This window comes from Biomphalaria glabrata, chromosome 1 (assembly GCF_947242115.1).
Source record: "Biomphalaria glabrata chromosome 1, xgBioGlab47.1, whole genome shotgun sequence".
In the NCBI taxonomy this organism is placed as follows: domain Eukaryota; kingdom Metazoa; phylum Mollusca; class Gastropoda; family Planorbidae; genus Biomphalaria; species Biomphalaria glabrata.
This window is the reverse complement of record NC_074711.1, coordinates 66,315,990-66,340,675: the sequence shown is the minus strand read 5'-3', so window position 1 is coordinate 66,340,675 and position 24,686 is coordinate 66,315,990. Positions and strand designations below refer to the sequence as shown.

General features: G+C 31.1%; 1 protein-coding gene across 4 annotated transcripts; it reads left to right on the top strand.

Moving 5' to 3' along the window:
* Positions 1–114: 114 nt before the first annotated feature.
* On the top strand, positions 115–24,567 carry LOC106060118 (coiled-coil domain-containing protein 87-like). 4 transcript variants are annotated; one of them, XM_056008907.1, is made up of 34 exons: positions 150–206; positions 1,022–1,113; positions 2,022–2,196; positions 2,324–2,396; positions 3,563–3,612; positions 3,892–4,005; positions 4,203–4,274; positions 4,664–4,760; positions 4,900–4,981; positions 5,388–5,529; positions 5,687–5,758; positions 6,147–6,240; positions 6,569–6,620; positions 6,778–6,820; positions 7,195–7,257; positions 9,944–10,081; positions 10,298–10,429; positions 10,606–10,706; positions 11,861–11,924; positions 14,563–14,664; positions 16,021–16,137; positions 16,349–16,360; positions 18,325–18,485; positions 18,595–18,646; positions 18,768–18,953; positions 20,043–20,191; positions 20,640–20,755; positions 20,869–20,941; positions 21,249–21,315; positions 22,203–22,337; positions 22,425–22,539; positions 22,676–22,734; positions 24,126–24,206; positions 24,325–24,567. In XM_056008907.1, the coding sequence occupies exons 2-34, from the start codon at positions 1,058–1,060 to the stop codon at positions 24,487–24,489; spliced, it is 3,210 nt and encodes a 1,069-aa protein (XP_055864882.1). In that variant the 5' UTR covers positions 150–206; positions 1,022–1,057; the 3' UTR covers positions 24,490–24,567. The 4 variants fall into 4 exon arrangements, with proteins under 4 accessions (XP_013073360.2, XP_055864882.1, XP_055864893.1 ...); XM_013217906.2 differs by lacking the exon at positions 1,022–1,113 and having other exon boundaries at positions 115–206; XM_056008918.1 differs by lacking the exon at positions 7,195–7,257 and having other exon boundaries at positions 151–206.
* The last annotated feature ends 119 nt before the right edge of the window (positions 24,568–24,686 follow it).

Genomic DNA, 24,686 nt, shown 5'->3' with positions numbered 1-24,686 from the left:
ACAATAATACATATAGAATCAATAAAATCAATTCTATATATAATATATTTTAATTTTGCATTTATTGTAACGATTTAGATTTAGAATAGACAAAAAATCTGGCTTTCAGAAATCCGGAAATAGATCTACAATGCTTCATAGCAACAATAAACTAAGCAAAAAAAAAAAAAAAATGAAATCTCCTGTAATCTAGATAGATATCTAATGTTAGTCTTATAACAAAAAAAAGTTAATCCAGAGTAGATTTCTTAAAAATAGATCTAGTGATTCTAGTCTCTAAATATGATATCAGCTATACTTTTATACTACTCTTAGTAGTTGTGACTCTTACTGAGGACTGACTCTGACTGAGTTACTCTTTGTCTTAGTCTTACTCTTGTCTTAGTCTTAGTACTCTTACTCTTGTCTTAGTCTAACGACTAACTCTCTACTACTCTAGTCTCTAGTGACTCTTCCCTAGCCTAACCACTCTCTAGACTCTAAGATATTATAGATCTGGATGATAGTAGATGAGATTGAGTATGATTGAGTAATTATAATAACTTAAGTCTTTAATAAGACAACAAGTATAATTCAAATTAAATTTAATTTTAAATTAAAGTAATCAAGATTAGTACAAGTAGAGTCTAGAGATTAATTATGCCAATTATTAGTATTATACTTAATTATACTATAGTATTAGTATAAGCGTATTTATATATTATTTAAATAATATTGTTATTTCTGTTATTATATTTATATTGATATAACTTAGCAATTAACCTCAACGAAAGTGATATAAAACAGAACGTTTAATAATAAATTATAAACTACATCTAGAGCCAAACTTAGAATCACATCTCAGGCCTTCTTGTTTACATCGCTAATCATCGGCCATCTTCCTTCCTCTGTTCTCTATCGTGTCCTCTGGTACACAATGTCACGCCAAATAACAGCGCGCAACGTAGAGTCATAACAATATAGATCTATTTTATTCTTTCAATCTTTATTTATCTTTTAGTCATATATATCTATATTACAGCTGTTACTTCAAAAAAAGAAGATAATTAGGCATTTCATGAGTCAATCTAGTGAAGTGTCATGCATCTTAATCAATGACTTAATCTCTGCTAAGTAAGTCATTGTTTTCCGGCTGATTCAGCCTTCAGGCAGCCCATTCCACTAATCATAATGGCAATAGGGAAGAAGAAGCATTTTTTAAAATTTGTTCTATCTTATGGGATAAGAAAACTGCCTCTATCTTTACTTTTTATTATTCTGTCATGAAGTGTCTCTAAGCTTATTCATTTTACTAATGGAGTAATGGTGTTACTCTAATAATATGTTAGTTATAATATTATGTTCTTATTTGATTTGTATAAATTTCTTTTAATAACCCCTAATGCTGTGTTTAGATTTTAAAAATAATTTCATCAATATAGGGACTTCCATGATACTTTTTTAATTTATTGTATTACCTAGATATTTTGAGTTTTAGCCTGTATAACTGGTTTTCAATGAATAAAATAAGTAGTATGTATTTTTTTATTATTTTTTTTTTACTCTTAATAATTGACATTTTTTGGGTGGAAAGACATGCTCCAATTTGATTCCCATTTCTGTAATTCATCAAATTTTCTTTGTAAATTTATATTAAGATTTATAACAAATGAATATAATATTCACATTTAGCTAGATTTGCACTAATCATTAAATTTAGAGAACTTTCAAGACAAAAGACTAAACAGTAAAATAGCAATAATACATAAAACACTGAACCATAACTTACAAATTATACAAAAACACAACCTAATTAAATAGAAAGACATATTTTTTTATTCCATATGATATGACAAATTCGTTCAAGTGCTCCTTCCCTATTGTCATTAGAGCTTGAAATGTGCTACCTGAATCAGCCAAGAAAATCAATGACTTAGAACAAAATTAAATACAAATAGATAAAAAGTATTAGTATTATTATTTTCATAAACTATGAATCATTGTACAAAATGATTATCTAGAAATTCTTTTTTTTCCCTCAGATCTTGGTCTTCTGATAGACAAAATAAAATCAAAATGCCTTCCTTACCACAGACACAATTTCAGAATTCATCTGAATCATATTTTGAAAAATTTGCTACAAACACAAATATGAACAGCAAACCAGAGAAAGTGGACAACTTATATCCTTTTGCCAGGATGGAGTTTAATGATAGTGTAAAACTTTTTTTGTGGTGTAATCTTTAAAAACTATTCATTATGTCTTTGGATTTTTTCTTAAACATTTCATTTGAAAATATCTATTTTTTTTGAAATTTTTATTTATTTAGTTTCTCAATTTTAGGCTGATATACAGAAAAGAATGGAAAAAGTTCTGGGACCTTTGTCTCTTTTTGCACCATTTAGCAATGAAGATGGTAAGGATTGGACATTAAAATTCTGTTTACATTTTTTTGAATATTTTAAAACATACAAAAAAAGGAAAGATAAATATACTTTTCAATAGACTCATTTTAATTGTATAAAGGATTTTCTTAAAATGTAACTCATTGAAAAATGGAAACTCGTTAGAAAGATGTGCCCCTTATTATGGCCCCTATAATCATATATAACGTTTGAATGACTACTAAGCCTATTAGACTGCACTTTAAGAGTGATAGCAATTGTGACACAGAAGCTAGCAAAGCTTACACAAAATGAGCAATCAAATAGTTCCTCTATAAGCATACTGTTGCTTTACTTGAACATCATTCAGTGAACCCAATGAATTACTAAACGGTTAGTGAAGTGCTATAGATGTTTGAAGACACAATATGAGTATTTGCAATGTGTAAATGATGGAACATGATTCAAACATGTTACAAGCAGTAGTCAAGCAATGCACAGCTTCAATGGTATATCATATATATTTAAATGTACAATACAACTCAATAAATAGTACTAAGCTCTGTATCCCAGGGTACATGCCTTTGTTCATAAGCTACTCTCCACATAAATAAAGCAATACAACACACTAGCCACATTTCTTGTCTATCACTGACCATTACTACACTCAAAACGAGCTCCTCATAAAGCATAAACATATAAATGATAAGCTACCCTAACATAACTTCACATATCAGTTGTTCAATAAAGCTTATAATTTATAAACCAATTTACTCATAATGGGACTAAAATTACTGGGCATTATAGATCACAAAACATGGTCAGAAATGCTAATACACAATCAATTGTAATGTTAAACAAGGTCCCAAGATGAATGACAATAAATTAATGAAAATAGCATGATGTCTGTTTGTCAGAATTAAATCATTAATTAAACTCTTGCATTTCATAAAAAGATACATAATTGGATGGTTTTCTTTGTAAACATAAATTGGATGAATTAATTTCTTCTTCTGTAAATTGGATGAATTAATATCTTCTTCTGTATCATTTTATGTTTAGTAAGTTGATAGAAAAAACAAGTTAATTCAATGCTGAAAACTGCATATCTTTGGTGTTAGTTTATTAACATTTAAAACAGAAAGATTTTATTTCATAAGTGCTCTTGATCAAAATAAGTATTTTTTTTTTTATGAAGTGCCAGTAATCCAACAGATTCAGCTAGAAAGACCAGTCACACCAATTAATGTAAGCATTAAGGGCTTGTAAAATATTTTTTTTTTAATTTCCACATTTATATTAATATTTTAATAAGTATATATTTTTAAAGTATATTTGAAATGTTGAAGTTTAAAACCATTTCTTTGAAAATTTATTATGACCTATGCTTATTCAACAACTTATGTAGTAATTATTGGTAATTGGATATTTAAATTAGAACCATTCACATTATTTCATCTATATGATAACTTGCACATGACATCCATTTTTTGTTTGTTTTTTTTTTTTAAATATTTTCCCAATCAGGATGAAATTAAATCACAGCCTACATCCTTGGAGAAACTAACATTATATGTGACAAGAAGAATCAGGCCCAAAGAAAATGTTCCATATCTATCACTAGAAGATCAGAAAGTACTGGTAAGATGACACTATGACAAATTATTTAATAACAAATCAACTAACAAACAATGGGATCAACAATGAAAAATACTAATCAATAAAAATTTAAGAATAATGTATTTAATAGTATAAATTATTTAAGCTTTAACAAAATTTGTAAACTTATATTTTAAACATTTTTATAATGATAACTAATGAATTTACAAATTTTACAGGGTGCAATAATTGTTGGGGAAGTAAATGTTTTATGGCCAGAAATCAAACAGCAGATTGATGATCCTTTTTTGGTAAAAATTAAGTTAAATATTTTTAAAAATCTAATCGCATTCAAAATTGTTATTGATTTGACAGTCTTCTAAAGTTTCTTATCAATCTCAGAGGTGTATCTACACATTTGATACAGCTTACATAATTCAAAGTAAAAGTGGAAAAAAAATTGGTTCATGTTATCACAACAAATCCATGCTATGTCATTCCTCTACTTGCAACATCTTATCGTCCATAAAAGCATTTGCACCACTCTTCACCATTTAACCACAGAGGAGTCTATCTTAACAGGGTGCAAATTAAGAGTGAAAGACCTACATTACATCCAAAAAAACATGTCTAAACACATAAACTGTTTTTTAAACTCTTAGTTGCAAAAAAAAATAAATTATTACTTTTTTTTTAATAGACTCCAGATGAAAATAAAGAGTTACACCGACGCATTACAGTTCACATAGTCACTGTTTGTGAACAACTTTTTCAGCATTATTTGAACAAAGCACAAGGTGATATTTATTATTATTTTTTTCTATTTTGTAAATAATTTAAGTTTTTTTTTTTTTACTAAAGTAGTTACAAATAAAGTAACTTTGTTATACTTCTCAATGTAACTTAAATCAAATTACTTTTGTAACTTTTTTTCAGTTTTGAATAGCAGAGGTGTTTTTAGTGGTCCAGCCAACATGAGCAGACTCAAAACTCAACTTGCTCTTGAGGCGGGTGAACTGTAAGAATCTTTATTTTTTTTTAACTGTATTTAAAAATCATCAATTGTAATCAGAAATAATATAAGTACTAAATTTTTGGCATTTAAACATTAGTTTTGTGGGCCAATAAGTTCTGCAGCAAATTACTTTTTGTTTTGGAGATTTAGAGTGCTTGAATCTTGCTTCTAATAGCCATTTCCAAACATTTGTAAATTTGTTTTTAAATTTTAGGAGACATTCTCTCTAGCCTTTGGTCCTTAACATCTATCTTTATTAACTTGTTTGTTTAATCTTTGAGATATTTGCTTTACACCTATGTGCTCTAATATCACTAGAGGAAGCAACTCTCTCTCTCTCTGTCTTTTATATGTAAAAAAATTAACATCATTTTGAAAATTTCAGTCTGGATTAATTCTTAATTAACAGACTTGACATTTTAAAAATCCATCGTTACATTAAGAATGATATAAGAGGAGGTGTAAAACAAGACAGCCAGACTGATGCTGCAGCCAGTTTGCCATTTCATAGTGCTCCCAAGTCAAATAAGAAGCTCACTTATCAATCTATGGTAGGTTGTTGTAAAGACTGAAAACTTCAATTAGTCTAAAATTATTTTTGTATGACTTTTTATGTTGTCTAAATTCAATGTTAATTAAGCAAAGACATTTTGTTGTCAAAACTACAAAATCAAATAATTTTTTCCCCTTGAATTGTATAAAATCTAGTTGGAATTGAGCAGACCAAAATCAACTGTCCAAGTGACAACATTGAGTTCTTTAGATCAGGCATTACAGGAGGTAAGTTTTCTTGGAAAATTATGAACATTAACTAGTTATTTAATGAAATCAGAGATAAATTACTTCAAAACATTTTTTTAATTTTGGTGTTTAATCTTAAACTGTGCTTCTTTTTGAAGCATGTATTTTTGTGTATATTTGGCTTTTACATTTTCTCATAAGGAGGGTATAATTATCATTTGTGCATCATCTCAGGACTAAACTAGTAGTGGTTACTATTTAGCTTAAAAAAAAAACAAATAAATGTGGATTAAAAAATTTAACAAAATTTGATGAGCCAAAAAATATTCTTAGAAAGTTTAATTTTTTTTTTTTAAATTATTATTATATTTACAAATTATTTTTATATTCTAATTTTTTTTTTTAATTTTCAAAATATCAATTATAGATTCAAGAAGGAATGCCTGTTCTGGACACAAGTAAATTACATACTTTTTTGTCTGAAATTCCAGAAAGAGAGATAGAAACACCAAGCGATGATGGTTTGTATAGTTACAATGTTTCATCTACATTTTTTTTTGACATACAGTATCACCCTCTTGTTCATGATTTGAACATTTCACCATTTTGAAGAATATATAGGACACATACCACTAAAACAAATAGACGCAAGAACTCTTTTCATCCTTTGGCAATAAAATCCTTGAACAAAATGTAATTTACTGTTGTAAATTTCACATGTAATGTAAAAGAGAAATTTGGGTATTGTTTTTTTTGTAATGTGTAATTGTAAAAAATTTCTTCACTGATAATAAAGATTGTTATTATTATTATAAACAAGAATGTTTAGTTTTGGTTTTGTTTCTTCAGACAAGAATCAAAGATCTTATTTATCATCTGGAGGAAATTCACAGTTGTCAGGGTGGGTGTTTGTCTATTTTAATAAAGTTGATTTTATACTAAACTATAATTCTTGAATGTATTTTAATAAAGTTGATTTTATACTAAGCTATATTTCTTGAATCTATTTTATTAAAGTTGATTTTGCACTTTACTACATTTTATTATTTTTTTTATAGTGTTTCTAAGGAAGCTGATTCTAAGCAGAAAATAATGTTCAGAGTAAGTTAAGTAGATCTTTCATTCTTCTGAAATATAACTGATATTTCATTGTAGATTTTGTTTGAGCATATATTATTTAAAAAAAAGATTTTAAATATTAGCATTCATTTTTTCAATTTAATTTAAAAAAAAAGATTATTTTAATCACTCTCCCCTTAAGTTCTTATCTTTTTTTTTATTCTTATACTCTTCATAATTTGTTTTAATAGTTCCCAATTTTATTTTGTTTTGTTTTTTTCTTGTCAACATGTAGCACAATTTAGTTTTTTTTTTTTTAAGTTCTTTCATGTATTATAACTGTCATTACTACAAATGTTAAAAAGTGCAATGTTGCAAAAACACAAAACAATTTAAAAACTTTTACAAACTTCCAGCAAAGCAAAGAAAAAGAAACTACTGCTGTGAATTCATTTATGAATAATGTAACAAATTTGAGGGTATGTTTTGCCAGGCCTATAGGCAGTGTATTAACCCATTGTGTGATTGACAGACTTTTTTTCTGTTATCTTAAATATATTATTATGTGTATAACTATCAAATAAACTAATTTTTAAAAATAAATGTCTTGTCTGAAAAAAAGGTAAGCTACTCAAAAAACAAAGTTGCAATTTGAATTTCAACAAATGCAAGTAATATAATCAACTTTTTTTTTACTTTTAAAAGAAATAATGAGACAATAGATCAAGGTGTAATGAAAAAAAATGAAGTAATTGTTAAATACACTCTAAGTATATTATGAATATGTTAGTTAAAGCAAAGAAAAAAATTTCTTTCTTTCTTCACTCTATACTTGTATTTGCTAGAACTGTTATTAAAAGAATATTTCACACTTACTCAAAGCTATTTTTATAATTAATATTCATCATCATCATCATTAACTGTCCCATGACTTACGTTGTAGGGGTGCTGTGAAAGCTCTTGTAACCAAACCCTTCCACTTTTCCCGGTCAGCAGATGTTCTTATCAGGATATCAAAAAAGAGGCCTGTCCATCCTTTTGTTATCCAGCCAGCTTTTCTTTTGGTGTCCCTTTCTTTGTGCTCTCTCCACTGAACAAAGAACAATTTAATATAAAAGTATATAATCTGATTGAATGTATTTATTTAATGCATATAACTAATTTTAATGAGTGTTCTTTAGAGACAATGTCTAAGTGTAACCTAGATGTTGATCTTGCTATGTTGATTCTTATTTCATGCTCGTTCTTCTCAAAGCTGATTGATAGGCTTAAATTCTTGTTGGATGTGGTTATTTTTTAGGTCCTAGGTATAGTGTTTTGTATGGCACCCTCTTCCTAATGCCATTCTGTTTTCTGGTTTTACTTGCTACTCTTAAAGAAATATCTCTTTCCTGAACCTATTGGTGGAAGTTGGCCACACCAACTATAACTCAGAAGATTGGACAATTGAATCATCAGATTGTACTTTACAAGTCAAGGCCAAGCTACAACACGCAGAGTCCTTGTTGGAGGAAAAATCAGACTACTCTGGTGGATTATCTATCTTTGTTTCATTTGTCAGGATAACTGGTTAGCTAGTAAATTGTTTTAGATTTGGTTGTGAACTTAGAGGCAGTCGGCTCAAATGGACGATTTGCCTGTCTTAGATGCTAGGATGTGGAATTTTTTTTGTATCACATGGTGTTCATAGTACTTCTTTTTTTAGTTTATTCTATTTTCTGAACATATGTTTTTAAAATATTTACATTTCTGACATTGAGGTATTGTCTTTAAATTAATTTTTATCTTATCTAGTGACATTTAGGTAATGTCTTTAATGTTTATCTTATCTAGTGGGCGTCCTAATATTTATTTTTGGTTACTTTCAATAAAATTTACAAATCATGTTCAATTCATGCTTATGGGTCATGCTCAGGATACACCAGCCATTCACAACTAGAAAAAAAAGTTTAACGTTTCTTGGAATTTTGAGATCATCTTCTTACACATGACAAACAGTAGCATAGAAAAGTTCTACATTTAACTGTTTTAATAGTTCAACTTGAGCCATTAGTAAATTTGACATTATCTCATCTGTACATGATTTCTATTAATGTTTAGGGAATATCTTGTTTTGATATCTAAAGAAAAGCAATGCTTCTCTCCCTCAAACCTTTTAGTCTTTGGAGGTATTGATGTAAATTTATCTTTTTTTTGTGACCAGTGGTTAAGAAGGGAGTCACTTGGACAGCATAATAACCAAACATATGTGAGAAACCCTTAGAAGTTTAGTAGATTCATGAACATCCTAAAAATTCTGTTTTCTAAACATCAGCCTTCACCAAGATATTAGTTTGCGACATGTGACTCACTAGCTAAGAATTGTATCATTTGGCAACAAAGTTTAAGAGCTGTAATGAAACCTCAGTAGTTTCAGCAAGGTTCCAGAGTTCATTTCATCTAAACCCCATTTCTTGATCAATAAAAATTTGATGAAATTGCTTTTGCTCCTACTTTTGATACATCTCATAATGAAATTCAAAGGATCACTTTTATGAAGTAGTATTGCACATCACGCTGAAGAAAATGATAATTGCACCTTTGATGTGAATATTTTCTACCATTATTACACAAATTAACATTTTTATTTAAAATTTGAAATGAATTAAGATTTAACATTGTTGTTTCCTTTTATGTTTAATAACATTAATAACATCAATAACTATAGTTTAAACTAAAGAGAGTTAATACAAATATTTTTTGATTCATTGTAACAAAATCTTTATTTTTGTATATTCTTATCTAATTTTTTTTTATAACAAAAATTGTATTACATAATAATTGTTATCTACCTTGTCAGTGGACATGCAGGCAGGAAAATATTTTTTGTTAGCAAGACAAAAAATCTGTTTTTATAATTTGCTTGTAACCAAAGCATTTTCTTAAAAAAAATTATTAAATGTAACTTAAGAGGATGGTGTCTCTGTTCCAACTGTAGAGAAGTTTTAAAAAATCTTTCTTTATAAATATAAATATTTTGCATTCAGAGACCTGTAAAGTACCAGTTGTTGATGGAACAAAATGTGCTTCAAATTTGCACCTCTCCTGGTTTATATCCTAGACAAGTCTGTAACAAGCTTTTATTTTCTACATTTTTTTTACCTTTAATGCTCCATTCTCTCTCAGCGCTGTAGATCTCAGCCCAATATCATTCTTAGTGACAGTCTTCTGGAGGAACTTGGAATCAACAAGAATGTCAAATCGGATCCACTAATAAATCATGAGCTTGAAATCTTACTAAGACAAAGAAAGATTCAATCAAAAGTGAGTTGCTGTAGATGTGAATCTTTGATTATATTTCTAATGTAATAATTGGAAGATTTCATGGGAGTTTTACATAATTTAATGTATAGAGCTGTTCAATTATATCCTAATTTTCTTTTAATGGGCTTAAAGAAGATTGATAACAAAAATGTTTTGGAAAATTCTTGATATAGATATTCACTTTACAAGGCTTGTAAATATTATAATCTTTCACAGCATAATATAGTTGAACCCAAAGAACAGCAGTTGGAGGACAGACAACTCATTGTGGAGGATCTCAATAATTTGTTACATGAAAAAGAAAGTGATTTGCCTGAAGATGAAGATGATTTACCTCCCTTAATTCAAGTGAATATTTGCTTTGAAAAAATTTAATGTAACAATATATAAAACAAGAAAATAAATTAAGCTGATTTTTAAAAAAACATGAAAGATCAAATGAATGTTACTTAAGATACATTATGTTTGTTAATATTGCCATATAAAGTATTATAATTACTACTATGGCTGGATGATGATTTCAGGCCATAATTCGTAATGCCAAGCATGATAATCTCAAGGAGAGAACACAAAAGAAAATGAAAGAATTAGAGGAGAAACAAAAGCAAAGAGAAGAAGAGGAATGGTAAGTCTTTATTATATCAATCTAGAGAAATAGTACACTTTGATAGATTCAGATTTGATTTCCTACAAAATTTTTTTTTTCATTGTATATAACTCTTCATTTTATGTAAATATGGTATAATGGTTATAAAGCAGTTATTTGTGTCTAAATGTGTAAAAAAATAACAATTGAAATTAGCAATATAGAAATATTTCTTTAAATAACTCCATCTACAACATTCTAGTCTTGCCATAAAATAAACTTTCCTAGAGATGACATATTTCCTAAAGCTGTTAATGCTACTGAAGTAGTTAGCATCATAAAATACTTCCAAAGGTATGTATCTTAAATATTCTCTGGCAACCAGTATAAATTCTGCCTTTAAATGTCACTCTGCTACTGAGTCTAGCAGAGCTGTTTGCACCAACAGGGCAAAGGGACAAAGAGGAGTAACTGGTTCTGCATCAGTAAGCTTTTGGTAGGAGGAGTTAGTTAATTTGATTTGTAAACCACCACTCAAACTTTTGCTGGTCATCACACAAGAAATGCTTTGGGAGTAAACCCTGAGGAATAAAAAAGGACCCCTAGAAACATTTATAGCACATATCAGAAACCTTTCTTTAACTTCCCCTATCTGTTGGACTGTTGAGGCACCAAATATGATCTGTCAACAGCCTTTCTCCATTCCTCTCTGTCTTTTGGCTTGACTGTAATCTCTTATAGTGACTTCCATCCATTCTTTGATGTTGTTTTCCCATCGATTTCTTTCTCTCTCTCTTTTCTTTTCCCTGGTACTGGCCTCTACAGGAATGTCTTTGCTAGCTGCTACCCCATACCCAAGCAAAGTCTGGTTAAAATTATATTAAACCATTGAAAACCAGTATCAGACAATCAGAAGCCTACTCTCTAGCAAATCTTTTTTTTTTTTTTTGTGTGTGTGTTTCTTTGGATCTTCTGCATGGACAAAAAGGAATGATTGAAGAAATGACAAATTTCTAAATAAAGATTCTTGGCCAGGTTGTCATATAATGACACAATGAGATGAACCGAAGTCATTCTACTTCTGATAGATGTTATTAAATATTAATGTTTTCTGGGTGCATATTTTTATATTAATGCAACATGTTTTATAAAGACCAATGACAATAGAATGTATTATTTTTGTGTTATTGCAGTGTTTACGTTCATGGACCATTGTATCCACAACCAGATACTGTCAATGCCAAGCTTGGAAAATCAGTAAGTAAATAAATTAAACATTATTATATTATTATTATATTATTATAACATTCATTGTATTTTGACAACATTATAATAAAAGACTATATTGTATCTAAGATACATGCATATAAAAAATGCTTTGGTCCTTATTAACTTGCAATTTATAATTAGCTTCCTGGCCATCATGTTTCAATGGGAAAAAAAAGGTATTCACTAATGAAATTCCTTTTTCATTGTCATCACCATTATATATCACTTGCATGGTGGTAGTGTTGTGCTCACAACCAAGGATTTCTGCTTCATTTATACAATTGTAAAATGTAGTTATATACCCTTACAGACATTATTTTTTTTTTTAGTATTTCTTTTTGTATAGCAGTTATTAAATGAAAAATGAAGACAGTGTGAAAGATGTTAATTTATTCATTTAAAAATAACATCAAATGTGAGAAGTGTACATCACAACTGTAAGCTATTAGAGACAAATGAATAATATCACTCAGCTCAATAATTGGTCCAAAGACTGGGGCATGTCCATTAACACAAAAAAGACAACATATACCATATTCTCACTGTCAACAAAACAACAAACAATAAAATTAACATTAGATAAGGAAGCTTTAGAAAAAAATGACAGCCCTACTTATCTTGGAGTCACCTATGACCCGAGACTAACCTGGAAAAACCAAATAGATAAAACACAGAGTAAAGGCATCCAGAGACTATCCCTCTTGAAAAAATTAGCTGGCACAGATTGGGGAGCTAATCACAACATCCTGAAAAAGACCTATACCAGTTATGTAAGACCTGTACTAGAATATGGTGCCACAGCATGGGGCTCAGCAGCCCAAACCAACCTAAGAAAAATAGACAAGGTTCAAAATATTGGTCTAAGGATAATGACAGGAGCAATCAAAACAACACCCATAAGAGCTATGGAGGAAACCGCTGCCCTGATCTCTCTGGATGAAAGAAGAGAAATAAAAATCCTTTCCCAATTCACTAAATTGGAAACCTTGGAGAGGCACCCACTCAGAACAAAAATCCACAAAACTGGCACCAAAAACCGTCTCAAAAGGACCAATTTCATACAGGAATCTCTAAACCTAAAAAAGAAACACCAACTTGAAAAAATTACTCTGGAATCCTCGATACACTATAATGAATCTCCACCCTGGGACGAAAGCCCTCTTCCTACTATAAGGGACCATATTGAAAACATAAAAAGAAAATCTGATTACAGACCAACAGAGCTCAAGGAAATAGTGAACTGCTTTCTACATACCAATTACCCTAGCAATCAGTGGATCAGAGTTTACATGGATGGCTCATCCCATAAAGCCACCACAAATGGAGGAGCTGGAATACTTATCAAATGGCCAGATGGAGGAAAACTAGAAAGATCCTTTGCAACTGGAGAGCTCTCTGACAGTCACAGAGCAGAAAGGGAAGCACTAGCACTAGCTGCTACCATGCTAGCAAATCATCCAAGTTCCCCTCACAGTCAGATTGTCTTTCTAACAGACGCAAAAACAACCCTCCAAAGCCTGCAAAACTCTGATTCCCCTTATATTAAAAACCTCAGAACAGCACTCACAAAGCTCAACCACAACAGCAAAAAAACTGTTATTCAATGGATACCAGCTCACATACAACTAGCAGGAAATGAGAAGGCTGACACACTCGCCAAGAGTGGGAGAACAAACTCACAAGTAAACTCTGCACTCTATCCAGAAGAAATGAAGAAATTAATTGTAGATAAAATAAATGAGAAATGGACGAGCTCCCATCCAAATCACAAGAAAGATGATGCTTACTATAAGCTATCCCGACAAAACCAACGTCTAATCTTTCGACTCAGGACCGGACACAACAGAATGCGACAACACATGTTCCGGAAGCTCAAAATTGGAACCAGTGAAATCTGCCCATGTGGAGTATCACCAGAAAATGCAGACCACGTCCTCCAAAACTGCTCTCTCTACCAAGAGGCCCGTATAAGACATTGGCCCCAAATCACCCCAATAGAAAGAAAACTATATGGAGAGCTCCCTGATTTGGAAACCACTGCGCAGTTCATCTCATGTATTGGTCTAGTCATATGAACACTCCAACATAACAATGAGAACGATGAAGAAGAAGAAGAAGAACTCAGCTCTTATCATAACATTGTGTACAAACTGATGGTTGCCTGGTCATGCAATTTGCGCGCTGGACTGTCGTTCGGATTTATCGACGGTCGAGGGTTCAAACCCTGCCTGCTCCCATCCCCCGTCGTCCTGCGGGAGGTTTGGACTAGGAAGTAAACTATCTTCAACTCTGAAGGAATATACGAAACATGTAAAAACATTTTACAAACATTTAATATTATTCATTTACATTGCAACTGATTCAAATTAAATCTAAAATTTATAATTCTGTTTTCCTATATGCATTTGTCTATATTACCTTTAGAAGCTGCAAACTGTAAGTGAAATGTATACATTTTAAAATATAGAACCAATGAATTCTAAATCAACATATTATGTTATAAAAACTTGTATTCTTTTTTCTGTTTTTTTTTTTTTATTTAAAATTCCACAAATGAAATAACTTTCATTTGTCAACTATTACATAACTCTATGTGCTCTTCAATGAATAATATTTTTTATACAAGGGAATTGTGAGAACTTCTGACATAAGAGTATCTGAAAGAGTCTGCATGTCATCAATTACACTACAGCGATATCCTCCTGTTTACAATGACCTATTTGAAGAGGTTAATTTTTTAAAATTATATAAATATAACATATTCAATTTAATTGTATAACAAAATGTAAATATTCTATAAGAAAAAAAAATTGATATTTTTACAAGCATTAAGCTAATTTCTGTGTGGATTTTTTTTATCTCACAAAAAGTCTTTCTGAAGCCCACCAAATTTTGTAAGTACCAATGAAATAAAATCAGGTTGGATCCAAATTAACTTTTGCTACCTTTAAAAAAGAAGGATCCACATTGGCTAGACCATTTTTCCTTATAGTAAAAGCAGCTATCCACAAAGCTGTAAGGGTGCCTCCCCAGTTGGTTGTTTGTAGGGTCAGCATCACCTTATTTTTATAGATAAGAGATATTGATCTGGCATAATAGATTTAGATTTTTCGCATATAACCTGGGGGTTACACAGGTTTTTACAAATGAATGACAGTTGTGTGGGGTACACATTTTTACTCATAAACGTAGCATACCGGAAACTATGGACATACCAGTGGGTATAGTAGCTGTCTGGTTGTGAAATGTGCATTGGAAAGCTTTATGAACTTCTCATTCTAAACGTCAAGAAAACAAATAGTACCAATGATAGTAATTTAAGTATCTGTAGTTTATGGCAAATCAGGCTTTGCACATGCAGAGTATATAAGGCTGCAGGTTGTAAAATTTAGTTTTTACTTATTTTGTAATTATTGGGAGGTATATTCATGTGTGGGTTTTATGTGTATGCAGAGTATATGCAAAAAAAAAATGGTAGAAGCATTTGAAAATTAAAAAAAACAACAAAATAAAATAAGCACTGAGAAATAATAAACATGCACTATAAACAAATAATGAAGAGGTAGTTTGATTTAAGCTAAATAATAGTAGAACTGGGGTGGGTAATGATAAATGCAGTCATAGAAGAGAATAACAATGGTCCTAGGATAATGTTGCAAAAAGAAACCAGAAACAATAGACAGCAATATAATGGAATAAGAAGAAGGGCAACAAAATTGTCAGAAAGAGAACTCAAGAATTGGAGAACTCCAAACCCCCACAAAATATGATGACTTATTAAGAGATAGGTATGTACAGGGAGTGCACATGAAAATTAAGGAGGAAAAAGATTTCATTCTAGATTTCATGCATGTGAGAATGGAAATGGTGAACTTATGGAAAATAGTAAGTTACAGGACTTGAAAAATGAGGAGATCCTTAATGGCCACTGAATAAAAGTTGATGAGGATTATTTAATACCAAGACTGATCAGACCCTTTAGTGAACGCATCAATATGTTTGTTTTATGTACACCTTAGTGATGTCAGTCTATCGTATCAAGAGTAAACATTAATAACCTTCTATTTTTGTTACAATCATTCAGATTGATCCAGACATGGTGAAAAAAATGGACAAAAACCTTTTCTTAAGTTCAGAGATTCAGGAAGTTTATGAAGAAATAATGAAAACTGTTCCAACGACACATTTGGAGTTGGATGATGTAAGTAAATGAGCTCCTCCCAAATTGTGCATTGAAATTACATTTTTAGAAAACAGAAATACTACATAGTATTATTACTTGAATTTTAAAATGTTATTTAATTTTTTTTTAATGTCCATAATAGCTGTTGATTTATACGATTTATACTTATTCTACATGAGTTTAAAAATTCACATCAAATTTTAAATATGTATCTTTTTTTTTCTTTCAGATGAGTGATAAGGTATGTAGAGTTTAAAATAAATTGAAGTGTTTGTAAGATTGCAATATTACAAAGTGAAAGAAAAAAAATATTGCCTTACTAATTATGTAAAGTATTCTACAGTTTAAAATTAACTTGCATTGTAATAAAGCTGATTTAATGACTCATAGAAAAAGGTTTCAATATGAAAATGATTATTTATAAAGCAAGGATGCTGTAATGAAGATTAGCATATAATATTCAGAACAAAGCATAGAACCCAGTCACAACTGCCCCCACTGCCACACATGGGTAAAATGTTTTGTTTTGTAAAATGTTTTACATGTTTCGGATGTTCCTTCAGAGTTGAAGATAGTTTACTTCCTAGTCCAAACCTCCCGCAGGACGACGGGGGATGGGAGCGGGCAGGATTTGAACCCTCGACCATCGATAAATCCGAACGACAGTCCAGCGCGCAAACCGCACGACCAGGCAGCCATCCCGACCAGGCAGCCATCCGGTCTCAGATTGTGGCACTGTTATACACAAGTTCATGTGACTGCAACTGTCTAATGATATTCTTTGTGTTACAACTGACAGACAGGTCTCAGGAGTGGGTGCTGCCACTATCACATACTAATCTCAGGAACATCTTCCATTGTCTCAGGAGTGGGTGCTGCCACTATCACATACTAATCTCAGGAACATCTTCTATTGTCTCAGGAGTGGGTGCTGCCACTATCACATACTAATCTCAGGAACATCTTCCATTGTCTCAGGAGTGGGTGCTGCCATTATTGCATACTAATCCCAGAACATAGTCTTCCATTACCTTAAAATGACTTCTCATACTTGCAACTACTTGTACCCTTTACTCAATCTTTAAGTTCTTGATCCTATGTCCTCACGATAGTCCCCTCCCTCAATGACTGGCTTCCTAGTTACTGCTGTCAGCCTGTGTACTCGCTTCTTCTCTTTTACTAGCCACTCTCTGTCAAAGGTTAAATGGTGTAATGTTGAAAAATGCGAATGTTGTGGAATGCTGGGTTCGTGCTTCCTGGAGTACTCTTGACACGTGACAAACATATATACCACAAATTGACTTAAGTCCGTTTCAGCAGACAGATATAAAGTTTATTTGACAACAATAATAATAATACTGCACTCCTTGTTAGTGCTACAAGTCAAGAAAATCCTATCCGCATAACAGCGGTATCAAATATATCCTATACGTTAAACTCTCCAGAGTATATTACAAATCACATCCGCATCTCAGTGGGTAACACTGTACAGAATAATACTGATTAACTACTAGAAATACATGTCTCAAAAAGACCACTGGCATCAACTGCCCAAAAGATACTTCTTACTTCAAAGTTACAACTCGACTAACAAAGTCGCTACTACTACGATAATACATCACTGCCTAGTACAGAGGATATAACTTGACTGACATGACTGAACTAAAAGTCATCTTTATTCATTCTACTTCCTGTTTTTTACATCAGGAATTCCACGTGTCTTTTAACCTCTTAACATGACGTGAACTTTTAATCAGGCAATGTCAACTGAGACTGTGACACTCTCATCTGCCCTTCACTTTCTGACTGGCCTCCTCAAATATTGAATACTGTTTCTCTGTAAATATCACATTATTCTTTTATTTTAGCTAATTTTAGGTTTTGTTAGTCATTCAAAAGCCCTAATACCTTCTTTTTTTGTTATGGCAGCAAAAATTAGTTTCTTAATTTATCTGGTATCTTTTAAGTCATAACAGTTTGTATTTTTTAGTCAGTTTGTGTTATAAAATTAACAATTAATGGGTGCACATGTGGGGAAGTTCATCTAGTTTTCTTTCCAGCTGGTAGTTGAAAACAAAAAAGCATTATTTTTTAAACTTTATTTTTTTATATTGTTCAGTTTTATTTGTGGTATCATTTATTTTGCTGCATTTATAAAAATATGTTTTTCCATACATATAAAAGTTGTATTATTTATTTGTCAAGGATCCACTTGTTTTAAATGGTCCTGAGACGATTAATCTTGCAGGAATTACTGCTTCCTCAACCCTGACTAAAAAAATTGTTGACAGAGTTATAAATCCTGCTTTCAAAAAAAAGAAAGGACCTCCTTGGGGGAAGACTGATATGAAAGATTGGGCAAAAACGTATGTTGCTTTTATAAATAATATTTGTAATTTGTTTCAGTAATTAGACAGTATATGCTTTATTTACAAAATAAAAACAAACTCTATTCTTTTTTTTCTTCATTCACAGTCCTGACATTCCTCCAAAGAATTTCTTAGGGGAAGATTTATTTTCACCATTGGTTTGTTTTTCAATAACATTTTGAAGCTCTAAAAAAATCTTCTAGCAGTATTAGTTTTAGTTCTTATTGAGGAAACATAAACCAGGTAGACAAATACATGAATATGATGCTTATCTTCCAGGTGCCAAATTTACCACAAATACATGATGTGATTGAAAATCCTAACCAAACAACACACATGGTCATGTCTCATGATGGCAAGCCAAGTCTTGTTGCTGATAAAACATCAGCTACTTATGCCTCTTGGCTACATTGGTGGAAGTCAACAGTGACTAGTGATGACTATGTGAAATACCTATCTACTCTGGTAATTTTGTTTTTATGCATTAATCAATATTTTAATAGATGTTTTCTTAACATGTTTGTTAATTTGGCATGACAAAAAAAGGTTCTGGTATTTTATATAACTGAAAGATTTATTTTTTTTAGAACAACTTTAGATAATGTTATGGCAAGCGTGGTCGAGAGGCTAAGTACGCTTGAACTTGTCTTAGCTTGGCTACCTATGAAGGGGGCTCAAGGTTAGATACCAGACTCAAGCAGAGTTGTGTTTACTGAGCGCCTAAAGGCAGCATGGAAAACCTTCTCCCAGATACCCGCCTTCCCCCCCCCCAACTGGTACACAAATGAGATTGGACCACAGCACTCTAAGCATGCTACAAGCATGAAAGTAGCGCTATATAAAAGCCATAATTATTATTATTATGACAACAATTTCATTAAATATTTTTAACTTTTAGCTTTTCTCTACCCACTAATACATGTGCATCCTACCCTTGAAATACCGTGGGCCATGAGGGCAAGTTAGATTCATATCTGGGAATTATTGTGTTGACAGCCTGCAATAACACTACATGGCCAAGCTGCATTCTTCTAGCTTTATGGCCTTACTTTAGATGGTCAATGTTCTTATTGAGATGAGATTTATTAACAGCTTTGATTTCTTTTGATACCGCTGAGGTAGTTTTTGTACCATTAAATTAACCATGACAATCTTAATTTCTTTTTCAAATAATAATCTTTTAGTCCTTGTGATCAATGGGGAATGATCATCTATTTATAGCACTGACTGTTAATGAGGATGTGAATGGATAACACATTAACCAACCACCTTTAATTCCCCAACATATGGCAATTATTAGAATTGTACAGACTCAGAGGCACCCAAAAAGTCCAGATGCTCAAAATCCCAGTCTTCACCTGGATTCAAACTCGGTACCCTTTGGTTTGTAAACCAAGTATTTACCACTCAGCCATCATACCCCCTTTGTATAATAAATTTAATTTAATTTTTGCTGTGTAAGAAAATATTGTATAGGAAAAAAATTTTATTGATTACTTTGAAAAGTAAAAATTAAGTCATGTAAGATATATTTACCAATGGCACTTTCTGCAGGAAACTGACTACTTGGGAGCCATATTTCATTTCTATGATTCAGAAGAAGAAAGTGATACAGATGAAGAAGATCTGCCGTATAAGATGAAACGCATGAAAAAATTACTACATTCGAAAAGTGGTAAAAGTAAATTGTTACCTGAACAAAAGTAAGTATTATTCTTAGCACAGAAGTGACCTTAGGGGGTGGCTATTGGGGCAAATGCCCCAGGCCTGGTGCTTTAGCGGACCCTGTGATAAAGAGAATCTTTAATCACCATCAGCCCTTGGTACAAATATTTGTGGCCCTAATGTGACATTTGCTCAGGGCCCCACACACTTTTAAGGCTGCCTTTGCTTAGTGTCTTAATAAAAGAAATATTTTTTTACATGGGGAAAAAAATTTTCTAAAGTAAGGTTCAATAACTAGTTTTTTATTTTTATCATTAGTTGTACTTGAGACAGCCATTATTGAAGTCAATAAGTTGACATCTGAACATATTCAAATGTATTGAGTGGTTTAATTTAAAAAATTAGAAGGGAAAAAATATTTTATGAAAAAAAAATCTTAAGTGTTTTTTTATTTATCAAGTAAGGAAATGTTTTTATTTGTTTTAGAGAAAAGGTGCAGAAGTTAAATGAGCTAAAAAGTTTGAAGTCAGAATACCAAAAAGGTTTCTGGAATGCCAATTCTGTTTTGATGGGAGGCTTAGGGAAAGATCCTGAAATTGATGGTAATTCCTTAAATGGTTATGGAGTGTCTTTGCCAACATAAAATATTGTTATGTAATACATACAGATGCATAAATATTTTACTTCATGTAAATTAAATAAATTTGTTCCTCAGACATTGTTACAGATAAAGAAGAGACAGCTGCTCAGGATAAAAGCAATTTATTGTCAACGCAGAATGAGAAAAGGTTCTTTTCTTTTATTATATTTGGTTACAAGCTTTCTTCAGGATGGGTTCAAGAATAGATTAAAGATATTTTCATTGTTGTAACATTTCACTATTCTTTTAGTTAAAAAAAAAAATATTTAAAAAAAATATATTAAGGTAACACATTCCAAAATTATGATTGGAATTTTACAGTTTTATACATCTATATTTTCCAAATTATAGTACCCAAGGAATTAATTATGTTTTATAGTTTTTTCTTTTACTCAATAGAACAGATGTCTATTTAGTGACCTTTTTGTATACTGTTATTTATAACTATATTTCAGAAACATATTCTCACACATATCTAAAGGAAAAACTTTCACTTCTAATAATGATGCTAACAGTACAGTGGTAAGCTATTGAAGCATTTCAATTCTTTATAAGAGATGGAATAATAAAAATTATTAGCTTCATTATCAAAATTATTGTTTTATAAATTTATGCATAAACTACCCTCTACTTATTTAATTTTATAAGCATTTTTAATGCTAAAAAGTTATATCCTTTGAGGTATATAATATTGGGTATGCTAATAAAGGCTCTGTCATAAAATATACATGTATGCTTAAGCAAGGTCAGTTTACCAAGTGTAATTTTCAGAAAATATAGCACATGAAATCTCAAAAAAATTAATAATAGGCCTGTTGCTGATTTTGGAATAATTGTATTGGAGATAAAAAACACATTCACTTTACAATATTGCAATGATCTTCTTGACAGTTGATATAAAAAGGACCAATACTTGAAGATCAAGACCTAGCTAACTAAATTAGAAGAAAAAAAATAGAATACTAATTAAAGCCTGGCAATTAAAAAAAAAAGAGGGGGGGGGGGGGGGGGTCCATTTGACTTTCTTTAAAATTTAATCAAGTGCAATAATTCTCAACTATTTGTATGTTTCAAAAGTTTTGGAGGTTCCTTCAGAAGTGATGATAATTACATCCTAGTCCAACTTTCCTGTACTGGGGAGGATTCAAACTCCACACTATTGTGATACAGTCCAAAATGTATACCTTAACCAGGCAGCCATTTTAATTTTTGGTTTATTTTTAAAACCTGTTTCTGGGTTGTAGACAATTGGGCCATGTTGCATTGTCAATATTAATAAAAAGGTAATATTTTGCTCATGCCCAACATTGAGATGGCTATACAAAAATATAATAATGATAAAATATGTATTATTGAAATTTACTTGTATCTTGTAATTAAAAACTATAATACCATAAACTATTATGTAGTCAGAAAAACAAGCCCCACCTCCTGCACAAGACAGATTAGAGAATGTTTGGCAGAAATTGTATGTTCCTGATAGTCAACGATTAGATATGGCAATCAAATACAGCTGTAATGGATATTTTAATCAACTATCGGAGGTAAAATACAAATATTTTTTTTTTTAAATTAAGGTAAACATGGTTTGTTTTGCTAAAACATATTTCTATAATCTAATTTTTTCCCAGGCCATAGAAGGATGGGAGTATGTTGCAGATTTAATTTTACGGAGAGAAAAGTTGCTTGTAGATCTAGAAAAATTTGAAAGGCATGCATCAGATCCAAACAGATTTTTTCATAAAGGTTGGTAGTTATAGACTTTCTTTTGCAAATAACCTACTTAGCTTGTTTGTTTTGGTGTTGCTTCAAATCAGATCCATCTTAAATTTTCCTGACTAAATTAGTTTCTACTTTATTCACTAAATTTTTTATTGTACAGATTCCAAGAAAAGTTCATACAGACTTAAGGAATCAAAGCAGAGAGCAGCTATTTATAAAGTAATAATTCTTTTCTAATTTTACTTCTTTATATTGTAAGCATATTGTAAGTTCAGTATAGCCACAAATTATCTATATTTTCTATTATCATATCAAATCTTTTGGAATAATATTAATAAATTTATATTTTAAATTTAGAATAAAGATTTGGTTGAGACTATTATTTCTAGAACCTTAAAGTCATTAGTCATTCTAGCTTTCAAATTGCAAATGCTCATAATACAATCAATGATGAAAGCATTTACTTAAAGTTAATCTATATTGAATAGTCTTTTTAATATTAAATGAGTACGAAGATTTGATTTGTGAAATTGTGAACATATAATACAGGGTGCATCAAAAAAATGTATACACACTTTGAACTGTCATAGACAATTTATTTCCCATTATACAATGCTAAATTTCTGGACATGGAAAGCTTAATGTCCAATTGGAAAAATAAATGTGATTAATGTGAGTAACATTCAAACTGGTGGCCTTCAGCATTAATACATTGTTGAGTACGATACAACACTGATTCCGTACATCGTACCAAAGTGTCCACTGAGATTTCTGCGCACACCGCCTGAATCTCATTCCACAGTGTGTCCAGGTGACATGGTTTACGTTTGTACACCTCATCTTTAACTGTGCCCCATAAGAAGAAATCCAGCGGTGTGAGGTCTGGAGAGCGTGCAGGAAACTTGATTTGTCCCCTGCGTCCTATCCACTGGCCCGGCACATTGTGATCCAGGTACCTTTATTCATGAATCCATGAATTTCGAATTTGTCTCGTAGACGTGTAATTGTTAACCTTACGCCTCCACTGTCTTCGAACCGCAGCAACATTCTCAAACTTCCAGTACCACTTAATTATCTGCTTCTGCTCTTCATAACTCAAACGCACATTCGCCATGTTGCAGTTACTTCCTTGCCACTGCTGCAACCAGTTGAAGAAACATAACATTACTTTCTCACAGAAATTTAACCTTGTAGAACGGGAAATCAATTGTCTATGACAGTTCAAAGTGTGTATACATTTTTTTGACGCACACTGTATTTACAAAAGATTTTTACTAAATTATGAAATTTTTACTACGTTTACTATTAATTAGTATTTTAACTGTGAATAGACCTAGCTTTAATTTAATTGTGTGGAATCTAGCTCTTGTGATATGAAGGGAGAGTAACCCTTGAGGGATTACAGGCATGACATGGCCTAAATTGTGCGATGTGCCAAAAACTCAAACTAAATGAGTACACATTTAAAAATGCAAAGAAACTACAAAATAACTTAGTCTGAATGAACAGTATGTCCTTGTTGTTCAAAATTATGTGTGTGCTACACTCATTTGAGTGTTATGTGTGTGCTAGATTTATTGAGTGATTCATTTGCTCTTCATTTCTGTAAGAAAATTGATGACCTTGACAGTGAGCTCAAAGAAGAAATCTCTTATATTCAGTCAAAGTTTCATGATGTTATCACATTTAAGGTAAAATAACAGTTTATCAAATTATTTATTTGTTTGAGTTTGTTTTTTTCATAATTCATATTGTTACAAACTTTTATTAGTAAAGATTAGTGTACTGATTAGAATTTTTCTACTGCAGGGTCGACCATACTTGGACAAGTTAAAATGGGACAGAACAGAAATGCTTTATTGGTTGGCTGAAGAGAGAAAACAAAATGGTATCAAATATGAAACATATTTGAAAAGTGTAACATGCCCAGTTAAACCTGTCCACTTACAGCCTATTTCTGTTGAAAAAACATAAATAATTTACACATTAAATACCTGTAGATTTACTCACTGCGCTGATAAAAAATAATAATTTGAAAAAAAAAAAAGGAAATTATGTCTTCTTAGTTTTCTTTATATTTTTAAATCATTACAAAAAATTTTTGTACAGAATCTAAAGAGAAAAAAAGTTTGTGTAGTTATTATTTCAATCAAGTGACAGAACATATAATA